The following is a 17,016-nucleotide window of genomic DNA, read 5'->3' as shown; positions in this document are numbered from 1 at the left end:
TTCGCCTTGGCTCCCTCGAGACTTCCCCCAACCCCTCAGCCACCCACTCGAGACCCTCCCTTCGAGGATGATTAAGGCTGGAGGCCAGGGCCGGGCCTGAGCAGAGCAGCCCACCGGTATGGGGGGGGAGCAGGGCAATCCCCTCACTACTCCCCACGAAGATGCTCGCGCTGATTCTTTTCCAAGGAAATGAGTCCCTCAGGGGACTCTAAGGGCCACACACACGAGGGGAAGACCAGAGGCCCTGGCGCGGTGGGGTGGTGGGGAGAACCGGGGCTAGCTCAATTCCCGTTGTCGTTCAAGGGGTGTTAAGTGGATCAGGAGACCCGGGAAGGCACGGGACCCCCCTGGGGGTCTGGAAACATTAGTTCTGATCTCCATGAGGATAGTACATTTCAAATATGAAACAATTTGAAACAGGATTTTCCTAGGGAAACCACCAACCGTGCAGGCCCTGGGCCCTGCGGGTGGCTGTTCTGCCCGACTCAGTTTACCTGGTCCCCACGGTGCCAATCGCGGAGTCCAGGTGTTACCGCTCCAGCTCTTGTGGCAGCGGGAAGGTCTGTCGGTGGAAATGCGGTTGCCGGCTCCCTCCGGGTCGGGGAGCAGGTGGGCAGGAACGACCGTGAAAACAATTCCGTCGGATTGGGCCACCGGCCCGGACTGATGCGCCGTCTCTCTTTACCTCACAGGAGCCTCGCCTACAACAATCTCCAGACTCTTCCAAAGGACATTTTCAAAGGCCTGGACTCACTGACAAACGTGTAAGAGATGAGCAGCGATCGGTTTCCAGACCCGGTTGTAAGGTGGCCCCGGGAGTGGGGCTCAGTTGGGGCTGGGACTTGCCCGGTCATTGGGGGAGCTTGGCCGGCCGGCTACCGTTTTTGACCCTGGGTGGCCCTGGAGACTTGGACTATCTGGCTGGTGCCCGTTCCCGGGGACTACGTGGGAGAAATTTCAAACCGTTTTTCTCTGAGGAGAGGCTGGGCGGTCGGGCCAGGTTGCTACCCAAGTGCACGCCACACTAATCCCGGAAAACAATATGCGCAGTATCACTGTTGGGGTCACTTTTAATACTATGGGGAAGAGTATACAATTAAGATGGAGAAAATTATAATAGAAGAGTAAGAAATGAGAGAGAATGAAATGTAGTACCCTGGGCATTTAACCTCTCTGGATCTCCATTTCTTCACCTGCAAAATAAGAATTAGTGAGGTACGTACCCTCCCTTGCCTCTTAGGCTGTGAGCACTGCTTGGAATAGGGGCTGTCTCTGATCTGCTCATCTCGTATCTACCTCAGTGCTTCACACAGCACTTTAGCCCCCAGTAAACGAGTAAACGCTTAATCAATATCATAATTAAGTAACGCCTAGAAATACCTAGCAAAAATATCGTCCCTGTCACCCTGATTGTGAAGCAATGGAGCACCCAGCATAGAAGAACACAGGGATCCAATAGGTGCCCCAAATTCTCTAGCTAAAATTTCACCGCAGCTGGGACACGCTGGAAAACTGGTCAGGTCTCCCTGCTCTAAGTCAGACAAAGGGAACAAAATTTACTTTCCCTTCCTCGAGATTTGCTTCTTGCCGTTCGGTATGTTTTCCCAGAGAAGGAGTGACCACAGCCCTTTGCTTGTCCTTAAAAGTAGTGGAGATTTTTGTGTGTGTATGTGTGGTGACTATTTCTTAGCGGGGCCAATTATCACTATGTTCAGAAAGAGGAGCCTTGTTCACCAGAGTCGTGCTTGTTCTCACAAATGACCTCTCATTTTTCCCTCTGTCCCAGAGTATCTCTTTTTGTCTTTTCTGCACACAAACCAAAACACTCTGGGCATTTTCCAAGCCCCCCACCCCTCCGTCCTTGCGATCTCAACGTGTGGCTGGTTTTCCTCGGCCAACGGTTCTTTCTCATTCTCAGGCCTCAGGTCTTTCTTTTTGACTCGGGCTAAATCGCGCGGAGCAGCTTGAGGTTGGGCAGTCCAGGGTCACCTCAGGCCAGCGAGGATCCGGCCATCCCGACCGGACAGGGAAAAATTCTGGGCAGGAGACTCGAATCCCAGGAAGGACATTCACCGGTCTGGGTAGCAGAGCCGGAGGCCTGGGAGGGGGAGACCGGCATGCCGTTCCCACGGCCTCGAGCCTGTGTTGTGGGTGAGGTGACTCCGACACCAATAGATCCCACGAGGGAGAAGAAATGGGTTTGGAGGCTCGTCCGGGGAAGTCCCGGAGGGAGGCAGCCGGGAGAGAATGGGTTGGTGATCTCAGTGGCCCATAAACCCCGTGGCTAATCCAACGGGCCGCGGCTCTCCCCAGGTTCACATTCCTCTCGGAACCCTGCTTTTGTTAGCGAGCCTTCCGTGATTAATTCCCAAACCCTGACCCATCAATCCTGCAGCCACCTCCCCTGCTGATGTATCTATTTATATCCTGGGTACGTGAGCATAATCGATTGACAGTCTACTGTTGATTCTGATTGCTTCATTTAGACATTTTTCTATGCCTGCTCCTCTTAAGCTCCTTGAGTCCAAGGATTATAGTAATAATAATAGCATTTATGAAGCGCTTGCTCTGTGCAAAGCACTGTTCTAAGCGCTGATCTACCAACGTGATCGTACTCTCCCAAGAGCTCAGTTCAGCGCATCGTCCCAGGGGCTGTTGCTACTACTACTTCCGTTACTATTATCCCTACCATCGATCAATCAGTTGTATTTACTGAGCACTTTCTATGTGCAGAGCACTGGACTAATCGCTTAGAAGAATGCAATTGAGTTAACAGACCCCCAGCCCACATCCTCCCCCTGGCCTGGAATGCCCTCCCTCCGCATATCCGCCAAACTAGCTCTCTTCCTCCCTTCAAAGCCCTACTGAGAGCTCACCTCCTCCAGGAGGCCTTCCCAGACTGAGCCCCCTTTTTCCTCTCCTCCTCCCCATCCCCCCCCACCCTACCTCCTTCCCCTCCCCACAGCACCTGTAGATATGTCTGTACAGATTTATTGCTCTATTTATTTTACTCGTACATATTTACTATTCTATTTATTTTGTTAATAATGTGCATCTGGCTTTAATTCTATTTGTTCTGATGACTTGACCCCTGTCCACATGTTTTGTTTCATCATCCGTCTCCCCCTTCTAGACTGTGAGCCCGTTGTCGGGTAGGGACCGTCTCTGTATGTTGCCGACTTGTCCCTCCCAAGCGCTTAGTCCAGTGCTGTGCACACAGTAAGTGCTCAATAAATACGATTGAATGAATGAATGAATGAACAGACACATTCCCTGCCCACGACGAGCTTACGGTCCAATGGGGAGGACAGACAATAATATGAATGTTACAATATGTGATTTCAAGATATGTACGTAAGTTCTGTAGTGTTGAGAGTGGGATGAACAGCAAATGCCCAAGGGTCACAGATCCAAGTGCATAGAAGAGAGAGGGAGACAGGACGACTTGACACCCATCCACATCTTTTGTTCAAATCCTGACTCCACCGCATGTCTGCTGTGTGACTTTGGGCAAGTCACTTAACTTCTCTGGGCTTCAGTTACCTCATCTGTAAAAATGGGGATAAAAACTGTGAGCCCCCCGTGGGACAACCCGATCACCTTGTAACCTCCCCATTGCTTAGAACAGCGCTTTGCACATAGTAAGCGCTTAACAAATACCATTATTATTATTATTATTATTATTATTATTATTATGTTGTTGTTGTTGTCGTTGTCTGTCTCCCCCTTCTAGACTGTGAGCCTGTTGTTGGGGAGGGACCGTCTCTATATGTTGCCGACTTGTACTTCCCAAGCGCTTAGTACAGTGCTGTGCACACAGTAAGTGCTCAATAAATATGATTTAATCGGGGGGAGGCCTCTTGGAGGAGAGGCGAAGGAGATGCGACCTTTGAAAACGGGCAGAGCGGCTGTCTGGGTTACCTGGAAGGGGAGGGAATTCCAGGCTATGAGAAGGACGTAGGAAATAGTTCAGTGACGAGGCAGGCAAGACTTGGGGGACAGCAGTAACCTGGCTCTAAAGGAGCGGAATGCACGGCCTGATCCGCAGTAGGAGATTAGTGAGGCGAGGTACGATGGGGCGAGCCGGCTGAGTGCTTCTGATTCACTGGTAAGGAGTTTCTGTTCTGCTTGACGAGGAGGTGGATGGGCAGCCGCTGGTGGTTCTTGAGGAGTGGGGAGACCTGGACTGAATCCTTTTTTTAGAAGAATCATCCGTGCGGCCCGGTGAAATAAGGACTGGAAAGGGGAGAGACAGAACGTGGGGAGGTTGACAAAGAGGTGGATGCAGTAGTCAAGGTGAGATAGGATAAGCGCTACAACTAGTAGACTGTGAGCCCACTCTTCTAGACTGTGAGCCCACTGTTGGGTAGGGACCGTCTCTATATGTTGCCAATTTGTACTTCCCAAGCTCTTAGTACAGTGCTCTGCACACAGTAAGTGCTCAATAACTATGATTGAATGAATGAATGAACTAGTATTACTACTCTTACTAGTCTACTACTATTATTTCTTGTATTATTACTATTTTACTTGTACATATTTACTATTGTATTTATTTTGTCAATGATGTGCATCTAGCTTTAACAATAATAATAATAATAATAGTGGCATTTATTAAGTGCTTACTATGTGCAAAGCACTGTTCTAACTGCTGGGGAGGTTACAAGATGATCAGGTTGTCCCACGGGGCGCTCACAGTCTTCATCCCCATTTTCCAGATGAGGTAAATGAGGGCCAGAGAAGTGAAGTGACTTGCTCAAAGTCACACAGCTGACAGTTGGCAGAGCCGGGATTTGAACCCATGACCTCTGACTCCAAAGCCTGGGCTCTTTCCACTGAGCCACACAGCTTTACTTCTATTTCTCTTGATGACTGGACACCTAACCAGGTGTTTTGTTTTGTCATCTGTCTCCCCGTTCTAGACTGTGACCCCATTGTCAGGTAGGGGCCGTCTCTATAGGTTGACGACTTGTACTTCCCAAGTGCTTAGTACAGTGCTCTGCACACAGTAAACACTCAATAAATATGATTGAATGAAGGAATGAATTACTTTCTACTACTACTGCTGCAACTACTACTACAAAAGAAAATTACCTTTTTCCTATTCCAACAAGAGCATAAAAATGATGAAATGTCTAAGCCTTGAGCATGCAGATTGGCCCCAGCCCAGCCACCATAAATAATGATAGCATTTATTAAGCGCTTACTATGTGCCAAGCACTGTTCTAACCGCTGGGGAGGAGATACAAGGTGATCAGGCTGCCCCACGGGGGGCTCCCGGTCTTCATCCCCATTTTACAGATGAGGGAACCGAGGCCCAGAGAAGTGAAGTGACTGGCCCGAAGTCACCCAGCTGACAAGTGGCAGAGCCAGGATTTGAACCCATGACCTCTGACTCTCAAGCCTGGGCTCTTTCCACTGAGCAATGCTGTATGGGTCCGGGCTGGCCACCTTAAAGAAAACAGAGATGCGATCGCAGAGAGGCAGGAAAGCAGCGTGGCTCAGTGGAAAGCACCCGGGCTTTGGAGTCAGAGGTCATGGGTTCAAATCCTAGCTCTGCCACTTGTCAGCTGTGTGACTTTGGGCGAGTCACTTCACTTCTCTGGGCCTCAGTTCCCTCATCTGGAAAATGGGGATTAAGACTGTGAGCCCCACATGGGACAACCTGATCACCTTGTAACCTCCCCAGCGCTTAGAACTGTGCTTTGCACATAGTAAGCGCTTAATAAATGCCATTATTATTATTTATAAAAGGGGAACAGAGGAGAAGGAGAAGCGGAAGGGCAGCAGGGCAGGATCGGCCAGTTTACCTGAGGCCAGCAGGCAGTTTCTGCTCCGGGATTGCCAACCTCCCACGACCACCAGAAGCCCAAACCCTGTGCCTGGATGCAGACTGGCTCAGAAACTCACATTTTCCTAAGATTCACTGCCCAACATTCCTGACATTTATAGGGAAGCAGCCTATAAGCAATAATAATAATATAGATAATAATAATAATTATCATCTCTGACTTCCCCTTCCCCAGAGACATCTTCTGTCTCCCCCTTTTAGACTGTGAGCCCACTGCTGGGTAGGGACTGTCTCTATATGTTGCCAACTTGTACTTCCCAAGCGCTTAGTACAGTGCTCTGCACACAGTAAGCGCTCAATAAATATGATTGATGATGATGATGATGATGATCATACTTGTTAAGTGCTTACTATGTGCCAAGCACTGTTCTAAGCACTGGGGTAGATTCATTCACTCATTCATTCAATCGTATTGATCGAGAGCTTACTGTGTGCAGAGCACTGTACTAAGCACTTGGGAAGTACAAATCGGCAACATATAGAGACGGTTTCTACCCAACAATGGGCTCACAGTCTAGAAGCAGCGTGGCTCAGTGGAAAGAGCCCGGGCTTTGGAGTCAGAGGTCATGGTTCAAATCCCGGCTCCGCCAACTGTCAGCTGTGTGACTGTGGGCAAGTCACTTCACTTCTCTGGGCCTCAGTTCTCTCATCTGTAAAATGGGGATTAAAACTGTGAGCCCCCCGTGGGACAACCTGATCACCTTGTAACCTCCCCAGCGCTTAGAACAGTGCTTTGCACATAGTGAGCGCTTAACAAATACCCTGATTATTATTATTATTTGCACATAGTAAGCGCTTAATAAATACCATCATTATTATTGTTAGAAGGGGGAGACAGACGACAAAACAAAACACGTAGACAGGGTAGATGCAAGTTAATCTGGTAGGACACAGTCCCTGTCCCACACGGAGCTGCCGCTCTTACTCCCCATTTTACAGATGAGGGAACTGAGGCTCAGAGAAGTTAGGTGACTTGTCCAAGGTCCCACAGCAGATAAGTGACAGAGCAGGGATTAGAACCCAGGTCTTTCTGACTCCCAGCCCATGCTCCAGAAGAGCTTTTAAAAACGAGAAAGAAGCCTACAACTCTCGAGAGGACTATAATTTCTGAATTTGCTTACTGGTTAGATCACAGGCCTGGGAGACAGAAGGACATTCCTTCATTCATTTATTCATTCAGTCGTATTTATTGAACGCTTACTGTGTGCAGAGCACTGTACTAAGCGCTTGGGAAGTACAAGTTGGCAACATATTAGACATGGGCTCTAATCCCCACCCTGGCACTTTTCAGCTGTGTGATCTTGGACGAGTCACTTCAAGTCTCTGTGTCTCAGTTACCTCTTCTGTAAAATGGGGACGAAGACCGTGAGCTCCACGTGGGTCAGGGACTGTGTCCAACATGATTAGCTTGAAGCAGCGTGGCTCAGTGGAAAGAGCATGGGCTTGGGAGTCAGAGGTCATGGGTTCAAATCCCAGCTCTGCCGCTTGTCAGATGTGTGACTTTGAGCAAGTCACTTCACTTCTCTGGCCTCAGTTGCCTCATCTGGAAAATGGGGATTAAGACTGTGAGCTCCACATGGGACAACCTGATCACTTTGTATCCTCCTCAGCGCTTTGAACAGTGCTTTGCACATAGTAAGCGCTTAACAAATACCAAAATTATTGTTATTATTATTATTATTATTATCATCATCATCATCATTATCTACCCCAGCGCTTAGAACAGTGCTTGGCACATAGTAAGCGCTTAACAAATATCATCATCAGCCTGGCTTAGTGGAAAGAGCATGGTCTTCGGAGTCAGAGGTCATGGGTTCTAATCCTGGCTCCTCCACTTGTCAGCTGTGTGACTTTGGGCAAGTCTCTTCACTTCTCTGTGCCTCAGTGACCTCATCTGTAAAGTGGGGATGCAGACTGTGAGCCCCCCGTGGGACAACCTGATTACCTTGCATCTCCACCAGCGCTTAGAACAGTGCTTGGCACATGGTAAGCGCTTAACAAATGCCATCATCAGTATTATCATTTATTGCCAGGGCACAACTGTGCCGACTCTGCAAAGCAATACATGTCTCATGTGAGTATCTCCTGAACCCGATCAGCAGCATATCACATCTCCCGGGGTGACCGCTTCCAAGGTCCCTGCAGATCTTAGCGCTTAGTACAGTGCGAGTGCTTAGTACAGTACTCTAAACATAGTAAGCGCTCAGTAAATACCATCGACTGGTTTATCGATCCTTGCAAATCCCTGAAGATTACCTGCTGAGTGTGTGCGCCCTTAGTAAAGTGCTTGGCACATAATAAGCATTTAAAAAATGTTCCAGTGTTTATTATTTCAGTTAGAAGGTGAACTGAGGAGTAATAGTGTAAGCCCGTGAGGAATGGAAGTGTTTTGGGTTTTTTTTTGTTAAGGTTCAGTCAGCATATCCCTAGATCTCTTCAGCTTTGGCTTCCCATCCTGGGTCAAGCGCTTAGAACAGTGCTCTGCACATAATGAGTACTCAATAAATACAACGGGATGAATGAATGAATGAATGCGCGTCCTTTAATCTGTCCCATCATAGGTTTCTATAGACTGTAAGCTCATTATGGGCAGGGAAGGTACACGCTGACTTTATTGGGTTTTCCCAAGCTCTTAGTTCAGTGCTCCGCACACAGAAGCGCTCAATAAATACCACTGATGGATTATGATCCTGAGGGGCTGGAAGGTGATACTGATGGATTTCCTGCTTTGCTTCAGGTCATTTTTAAATCTCTGAATCATTGTGTGCAAACCGGTCCTGATGGCTCTGAACAGTTTTCACCAATTATCAAATCAGTCTTGATGGTATCTCTTTTCCATAGGCATAGTCAAGATTGACTGATTAAATGATTAGATTAGAGACTGATTAGAGAAGCAGCGTGGCTCAGTGGAAAGAGCACGGACTTTGGAGTCAGAGGTCATGGGTTCAAATCCCGGCTCCACCAGTTGTCAGCTGTGTGTCTTGGGGCAAGTCACTTCACTTCTCTGGGCCTCAGTTACCTCATCTGTAAAATGGGGATTAAGACTGTGAGCCCTCTGTGGGACAACCTGATCACCTTGTAACCTTCCCAGCGCTTAGAAAGTGCTTTGCACATAGCAAGCGCTTAATAAATGCCAGTATTATTATTATTATTATTATTAAATGGGTCCTCAGAGAGAGTCATGATTCGCTGTTAGTCAGTCAATTTATCAGTCATATTTATTAAGAGTTTACTATGTGCAGAGCACTGTTCTAAGGGCTCGTGAGAATACAATATAACAGAGATGGTAGACCTGTTCCTTTCATTCATTCATTCATTCAATCGTATTTATTGAGCGCTTACTGTGTGCAGAGCACTGGACTAAGCGCTTGGGAAGTACAAGTTGGCAACATATAGAGACGGTCCCTACCCAACAATGGGCTCACAGTCTAGAAGGGGGAGACAGAGAACAAAACAAAACATATTAACAAAATAAAATAAATAGAATAAATATGTACAAATAAAATAAATAAATTTCCACCTTGAGCTTACATTCTAGAGGAGGAGACAGACATTATTATAATTATTATTATTCTACAGTGGTATTTGTTAAGTGCTTACTTTGTGCCGGGCATTGTAAGAAGCGCAGGGTTGGATACAAGTAAATTGGGTTGGACGCAGTACCTGTCCCACTTGGGGCTCAGAGTCTAATATAAATAAATGAATTATGGACCTATACATAATAATAATAATAATAGTAATAATAATAATTTTGGTATTTGTTAAGTGCTTACTATGTGCAAAGCACTGTTCTAAGCGCTGGGGAGGATACAAGGTGATAATAATAATAATAATGGTATTTATTAAGCGCTTACTATGTGCAATGCACTGTTCTAAGCGCTGGGGAGGTTACAAGGTGATCAGATCGTCCCATGTGGGGCTCACAATATTAATCCCCATTTTACAGATGAGGTAACTGAGGCCCAGAGAACTGGAGTGACTTGCCCAAAGTCACACAGCCAACAAGCGGCGGAGCTGGGATAAGTGGGGCTGAGGGAGGGGTGAACAGAGGGAGCAAATCCAAGTGCAAGGGTGGCACAAAAGGGAATGGGAGAAGAGGAAATGAGGCCTTAATGTGGGAAGGCCACTTGGAAGAGATGTGTCTGCAATAAGGTTTCGAAGGTGGAGAAAGTGATTGTCTGTCTGATATCAAGAGGGAGGGCATTCCGGGCCACAGGCAAGACATGGGTGGGAGGTCGACGGCGGAGAGATAGGTGAAATCAAGGCACCGGGAGTAAGTTGGAATTAGAGCAGCGTGGCTCAGTGGAAAGAGCCCGGGCTTTGGAGTCAGTGGTCATGGGTTCAAATCCTGACTCCACCAATTGTCAGCTGTGTAACTTCGGGCAAGTCACTTCACTTCCCTGGGCCTCAGTTACCTCATCTGGAAAATGGGGATTAAGACTGTGAGCCCCCTGTGGGACAACCTGATCACCTTGTAACCTCCCCAGCGCTTAGAACAGTGCTTTGCACATACTAAGCGCTTAATAAATGCCATTATTAATTAATTCGAGGCACGACGGGTGTAGGCTGGGTTGTAATAAGAGAGCAGTGAGGCATAATAGGAGAGTGCAACGTGCTGGAGTGCTTTAAAGCCTAGGGTAAGGAGTTTCTGTTTGATGTGGAGGTGGACGTGCAACCGGCGGAGATTCTGGAGGAGTGGGGATACAGGGACTGAATGGTTTTTAGAAAAAGGAGTGGGGCAACAGAGTAAAGCACAGATTGGAGTACGGAGGAACAGGAGGCGGTCACTGAATCAGTAGTATTTATATATGTTCGTACATATTTATTGCTCTATTTATTTATTTATTTTACTTGTACATATCTATTCTATTTATTTTATTTTGTTAATATGTTTGGTTTTGTTCTCTGTCTCCCCCTTCTAGACTGTGAGCCCACTGTTGGGTAGGGACTGTCTCTATCTGTTGCCAACTTGTACTTCCCAAGCGCTTAGTACAGTGCTGTGCACACAGTAAGCACCCAATAAATACGATTGATTGATTGATTGAGGGCAAAGGACTGAACTAAGCATTTGGAAGAGTATAATGGTGTTAGAGACAGGGTCCCTGCCCTTAATAACAATAATAATAAAGATGACATTTATTAAGTGCTTACTATGTGCAAAGCACTTTTCTAAGCACTGGGGAGGTTACAAGGTGATCGGGTTGTCCCACTGTTGGCTCACAGTCTTTAATCCCCATTTTCCAGATGAGGTAACTGAGGCCCAGAGAAGTGAAGTTGTTGCCAATTATGTTGCCAATTTGTACTTCCCAAGCGCTTAGTACAGTGCTCTGCACATAGTAAGTGCTCAATAAATACGATTGATGATGAAGTGACTTGCCCAAAGTCACCCAGCTGACAAGTGGCAGAGCTGGGATTTGAACCCATGACCTCTGACTCCAAAGCCCGGGCTCTTCCCACTGAGCCATGCTGCTTCTCGTGTTTAAGGAGCGTACAGTCTAATGAAGGGAGGAGGGAAACTGACAGACACAGGGCTGAGGTGCAGAATGTGCTGGTTGGTAATAGCAAAAATATGGAAGAGTAAATAGCTAGATAAATAAATAAAAAGTCGATATAAGTGCTAAGCATAGATGAATAAACAGAAGTGCTATGGACCTGACCTCAGAAAGAGGAGCCTAACTGGGGAAGGCCTCCGGGAGGAGGTGGGTTTTCAGGAGGACTTTGAGGATAAGACAGATTTGTAAGTGGGGGAGTTCTAAGCAGGAGGCAGAGTATGAACCGGGGATCAGTGGAAAGAGCCTGGGCTTTGGAGTCAGAGGTCATGGGTTCAAATCCCGGCTCCGCCAATTGTCAGCTGTGTGACTTTGTTCAAGTCACTTCACTTCTCTGGGCCTCAGTTCCCTCATCTGTCAAATGGGGATGAAGACTGTGAGCCCCCCTTGGGACAACCTGATCACCTTGTCAACTCCCCAGCGCTTAGAACAGTGCTTTGCACATAGTAAGTGCTTAATAAAATGCCATTATTATTATAGAAGTGGGACAGTTGAGAATGAGAAATGGGGGATGAAGACTGTGAGCCCCATGTAACCTCCCCAGCGCCTAGAACAGTGCTTTGCACATAGTAAGCGCTTAATAAAATGCCATTCTTAGAGAAGTGGGACCGTTGAGAATGAGAAATGAGGGCAAGGTTAACTTGGGAGAGATGAAGAGTACAATCTGGGATGTAGTGGGGGAAGAAAGTAGATAATAAAGAGGGAGAGAGATGATGGAGGGTTTTAAAGCCCAAGGGCAGGAGTTTCTGCCTGATGCAAAGAGGAATAAGTACTCACTGAGTGGGAAGAGAATTCAAGATGCCGAGCAGAAGAAAGGGCAGAGTTGTAGCAGGTGAGGGTGACATCGGCTTGGTGTTTGAATTTCTGGCTTCGGCACTCAAATACAGGAGTGGAGGAAGTATACTAGAAGGCGACCCGGGACTGGTGGGGCAAGAGCGAAGGGGGAATAGGGGGAGAAAAGGGTTGAGTTCAGTGGAGAAGTTGATGCTGGAGATGTGGATTTGGGCAACACTGGAGGGCAAGGTTGGTAGGGAGTTCAGGAGGAGCATATTGCGTAGGAATAAGCCATGGGGGTGGTCTAAAGAGCAGAGATCTCCGAGGGGTGGGGTGGGAGAATGGTTAGGGGGCAGGAGGCCGATGTACATATTGAGGAAAGTTAGGAAGCTGCGGTCAGAGATTGGCATTTCGGAGTCGGGGAGGTGAAAAAGGAACCAATTTACTGGAGATGACTAGATCCAACGTGAGTCCAACATGGGTCCAGGGTCAGTGGAGTTGAGAAGTGAGAGGGAGCAGGGGCCTGGAGGGGTGGGTGGGAATGCCACCCAAGGATGACAGGTAGAAGGGGAGAGAGGTATCAAATTCACCCGGAAAATCAGAGAGATCAGGAAGCCAAGAGAAGCTGCTGTGCGTGGTAGAGGCGAGGGAGATGGGCTTCCAAGGAAGAGGTGGAGAGAGATTGAGCGACTGAGAGGGAGCGAAAAGGGCATTGGAGAGGTGAGGCACAGCACCGATTCTCCTCATTCTCTTCCAAATAAAATTGGGTTGGGCCCAAGTCTTGTCCCACGTGAGGCTCACGGGCTACGTAAGAGGGAGAATAGGTATGAAATCCCCATTCTACAGATGAGGAAACAGACGCCAAGAGGAAAAGTGACTTGCCCCAGTTCAAGACTGTGAACCTGCTGTTGGGTAGAGACTGTCTCTATACGTTGCCAACTTGTACTTCCCAAGCGCTTAGTACAGTGCTCTGCACACAGTAAGTGCTCAATAAATACGATTGAATAATGTAGTCAAGCGCTTAGTACAGTGCTCTGCACACAGGCTAAGTAAGAGGGAGAATAGGTATGAAATCCCCATTCTACAGATGAGGAAACAGACTGAGAGGAAAAGTGACTTGCCCCAGTTCATGTAGTCAAGCGCTTAGGACAGTGCTTTGCACACAGTAAGCGCTCAATAAATACGATTGAATGAATGAATGAATGTAGCCAGCAAGTGACGGAGCTAGGATTAAACCATTTTTCCTCTGACTTCCAAGTTAACAAGGTTGCCTTGAACAGAATCAAGTAGGGGCTCAGTAAATGCTACTACTACTGCTACCACCCTAAAACTGGAGGTTTTGATAGCTAATAATAATAATAATAATGATGGCATGCATTAAGTGCTTACTATGTGCAAAGCACTGTTCTAAGCGCTGGGGGGGGGGCGGTTACAAGGTGATCGCGTTATCCCACGGTGGGCTCACAGTCTCCATCCCCATTTTCCAGATGAGGGAACTGAGGCCCAGAGAAGTGAAGTGACACACAGCTGACAAGTGGCGGAGCCGGGATTTGAACCCATGACCTCTGACTCCAAAGCCCGGGCTCGTTCCGCTAAGCCACACTGCTTAGTGGAATGAGTAGCACATCTCCGTGGGCAAAGGTAGAGGGGGAACACAGAGATAGCACCCCGACTGCACCTTGAGTTTCAACCAGCTGTCTCTCAGTGTGTGTTTCTGGGCCCAGGAGGGCTGAGAGAGAGGGAGAGTGTGGATAGTGCTATTTAAGCCATCACCACTGCAGCAAAAATAACTCCAGCCCATGATCACGGGATATCTCCATCCCTAAACAATTGTTCTATACAAATGGAAGGCCCAGGATATCGGTCGTTCTACCGCTGTTATAGCCGCAGGGGTATTTGGTGACACCCTGGGGGTCTGAGCAGTCCTTATCAGTGACTAGCCCCAGGGCACCCAGCTGGCAAGGAGAGCCAAAATTAGGGCTCCTGAGGTCCAGTTTTGTGCCCTCTCTACTGGGCCACGCTGCTCCCCTAATATCAAACTCGTAAAATCGAACTAATATGGGCCAGCCCAGATGGTGACGAATAAACGCTAAGAGCGGCTGTTGGCTGGGTACGATCTTGGGGTGGTGGGAATGAATCAGGGAAGACTTGCTGAAGGAGGTGGGATTTTAGGAGGGCTTTGAAGATGGGAAGGGCAGAGGCCAGGCGGATTTGCAGGCTGGGCGCATAGCGAGACAGGGGTCAGAGGCAAGTGAAATGAGAGCAGGGCACAGCCAGATGTACTTGGGAGTGGGGCTGAGTTCAGCTGCGAAATGAGCTGGGGGAAACAGCTGAAGGGCCCCTGAAAATTGGAAAGTCTGCCCGCACTGGAAAAGATGTCAGCGGGAACAGGGGCCTGAGAGGAGTGCGATGGCTTTCCTAGCAAGCGCGTGGCTAGGAGTCTTCCTGGGCTATCTTCAGGGGTTCCAGAAGAGATGCACTCTAACTTCATCCCCAACTTCAGGGGTCTTGGTGGAGTTACAATCTATATTTGGGGGCCCTAGCAGAGATGCAGAAGAGATGCACTCTAACTTCAGGTGTCCTGGTGGAGATACAATCTATATTTGGGGGCCCTAGCAGAGATGCACTCTAAGGTCTGGGGTCTCGGCACAGATGTGCTCTAAACTCTGGGGTTCTGGTGGAATTCCATCACTTTGTTGTGTGGCGGATGCAGCCTGCGGATTCTACCGTAATAACTTCGTGTGGATTATTCATTCATTCATTGTATCGTATTTATTGAGTGCTTACTGTGTGCAGAGCGCTGTACTAAGCACTTGGGAAGTACAAGGTGGCAACATATAAAGACGGGGTCCTACCTGACAACGGGCTCACAGTCTAGAAGGGGGAGACAGACAACAAAACAAAAATGTGGACAGGTGTCAAGTCATCAAAATAAATAGAAATAAAGCTAGATGCACATCATTAACAAAATAAATAGAATAGTAAATATGTACAAGTAAAATAAATAGAGTAATAAATCTGTACAAACATATGTACGGGATTAGGAAAGGGTGTCAACCTTTTCCCATCTCAGACTGGGCGAATGTCTGAATCCGGCTCCGGTTGGGAGAAGCGAGGAGTGTGACCTGGGGAGTAGTGGTGAAGAAAGAGCCCGGGCTTGGGAGTCAGAGGTCATGGGTTCAAATCGCGGCTCCGCCAGTTGTCAGCTGTGTGACCCTGGGCAAGTCACTTTATGTCTCTGGGCCTCAGTGACCTCATCGGTAAAATGGGGATGAAGACTGTGAGCCCCAGGTGGGACAACCTGATCACTTTGTATCCTCCCCGGCGCTTAGAACAGTGCTTTGTATCATCATCAATCGTATTTATTGAGTGCTTACTATGTGCAGAGCACTGTACTAAGCGCTTGAAATACTAAGTACTTTGCACACAGTAAGTGCTTAACAAATGCCATTATTATTATTATTATTATTATTATTATTATTATTATTATTATTATTAAGAAAGCTGAATTGTCAGATGGAGAGTAGTAGAGTGCTGAAGCGGTAGAAAGATTGAGTGGCAGAAATGGTCTAGAGAAGGAATAGTGGGAGTTGTAACAGTTTTTATTAGGTGCCCACTAGGGATAATACATGTATTTATCCCTTGAAAAATTCCAAGAGATTATATAAGATGCTTTCCCTGCTCACAAGGAGCTTACACTCTAATGCCAAAAGAGAGAGAAATGTTTACAAATTGAGTGATGAGAATAAATACTAGACTGTACAGCTGATTAACTTATCTACACAAGTGCTGCTGAACAACTGTATAAATGAATAAGTGCTAGAGGTGACTGATGGGTTGGTAATAATAATTGTTAAATGCTAACTCTGTAGCAAGCATTGAACTGAGCACTGAACACTGAACTAAGGTTTACAGTCTAAGTGTGAGGGAGAACAGGGATTTAATCTCCAAATTTACAGATGAGGAAAGTGAGGCCCAGAAAAGGTAAATGACTTGTCCAAGGTCACATGGGCAAATGGCGGAGCTGGGATTAGAGCCTAGGTCCCCTGACTTCCCAGGTCTGTGCTCTTTCCACTGGGCCACAGGTGAGGAGATCTGGGAGAGAAGCAGCGTGGCTCAGTGGAAAGAGCCTGGGCTTTGGAGTCAGAGGTCATGGGTTCAAATCCCGGCGCTGCCACTTGCCAGCTGTGTGACTTTGGGCAAGTCACTTCACTTCTCTGTGCCTCAGTTCCCTCATCTGTAAAATGGGGATTAAGACTGTGAGCCTCACATGGGACAACCTGATCACTCTGTAAACTCCCCAGTGCTTAGAACAGTGCTTTGCACATAGTAAGTGCTTAATAAATGCCATCATCATCATTATTATTATTTAGGGAGTTAATCTGGGAAGGCTTGTGGAAGGAGAGGGGATTTTAGGAGTGCTTCGAACTGGGTAGAGCCGTGGTCTGATGGATCAGGAGACGGAGGAAATTCCGGAAGGTAAAAACAGAAGGTTAACTTAGGACGTAATTCATTCATTCAGTCGTATCCATTGAGCGCTTAATGTGTACAGGGCACTGTACTAAGTGCTTGGGAGAGTAAAATATAACAAGAAACAGACACATTCCCTGCCCACGACATGGCAAGCTCTCAACAAGTATTATTATTATATTATTGATGAGGATGATGAGGATGATTAAGACTGTGAGCCCCCCGTGGGACAACCTGATCACCTTGTATCCCCCCCACGCTTAGAACAGTGCTTTGCACATAGTAAGCGCTTAACAAATGCCATCATTATTATCATTATTATGCAGTAAATCAAGCCATGATTGACAAGAGTTGGACCAAGGTAGCGGCAGT

The 17,016-nt window shown here is 47.4% G+C and overlaps 1 protein-coding gene across 1 annotated transcript in view; it reads left to right on the top strand.

Annotated features, from left to right (window-relative positions):
- Window positions 1-17,016, top strand: part of LGI1 (leucine rich glioma inactivated 1) — a 57,994-nt gene that overhangs the window by 17,921 nt on the left and 23,057 nt on the right. Inside the window, exon 6 of the mRNA XM_038764445.1 lies at window positions 693-764. Within this exon, the coding sequence (XP_038620373.1) occupies window positions 693-764 (72 nt within the window). The remainder of the gene's footprint in view (window positions 1-692; window positions 765-17,016) is intronic.

The sequence above is a fragment of the Tachyglossus aculeatus genome, chromosome 22, assembly GCF_015852505.1.
Source record: "Tachyglossus aculeatus isolate mTacAcu1 chromosome 22, mTacAcu1.pri, whole genome shotgun sequence".
Lineage (NCBI taxonomy): Eukaryota > Metazoa > Chordata > Mammalia > Monotremata > Tachyglossidae > Tachyglossus > Tachyglossus aculeatus.
This window is presented reverse-complemented; position numbering and strand designations above follow the sequence as displayed.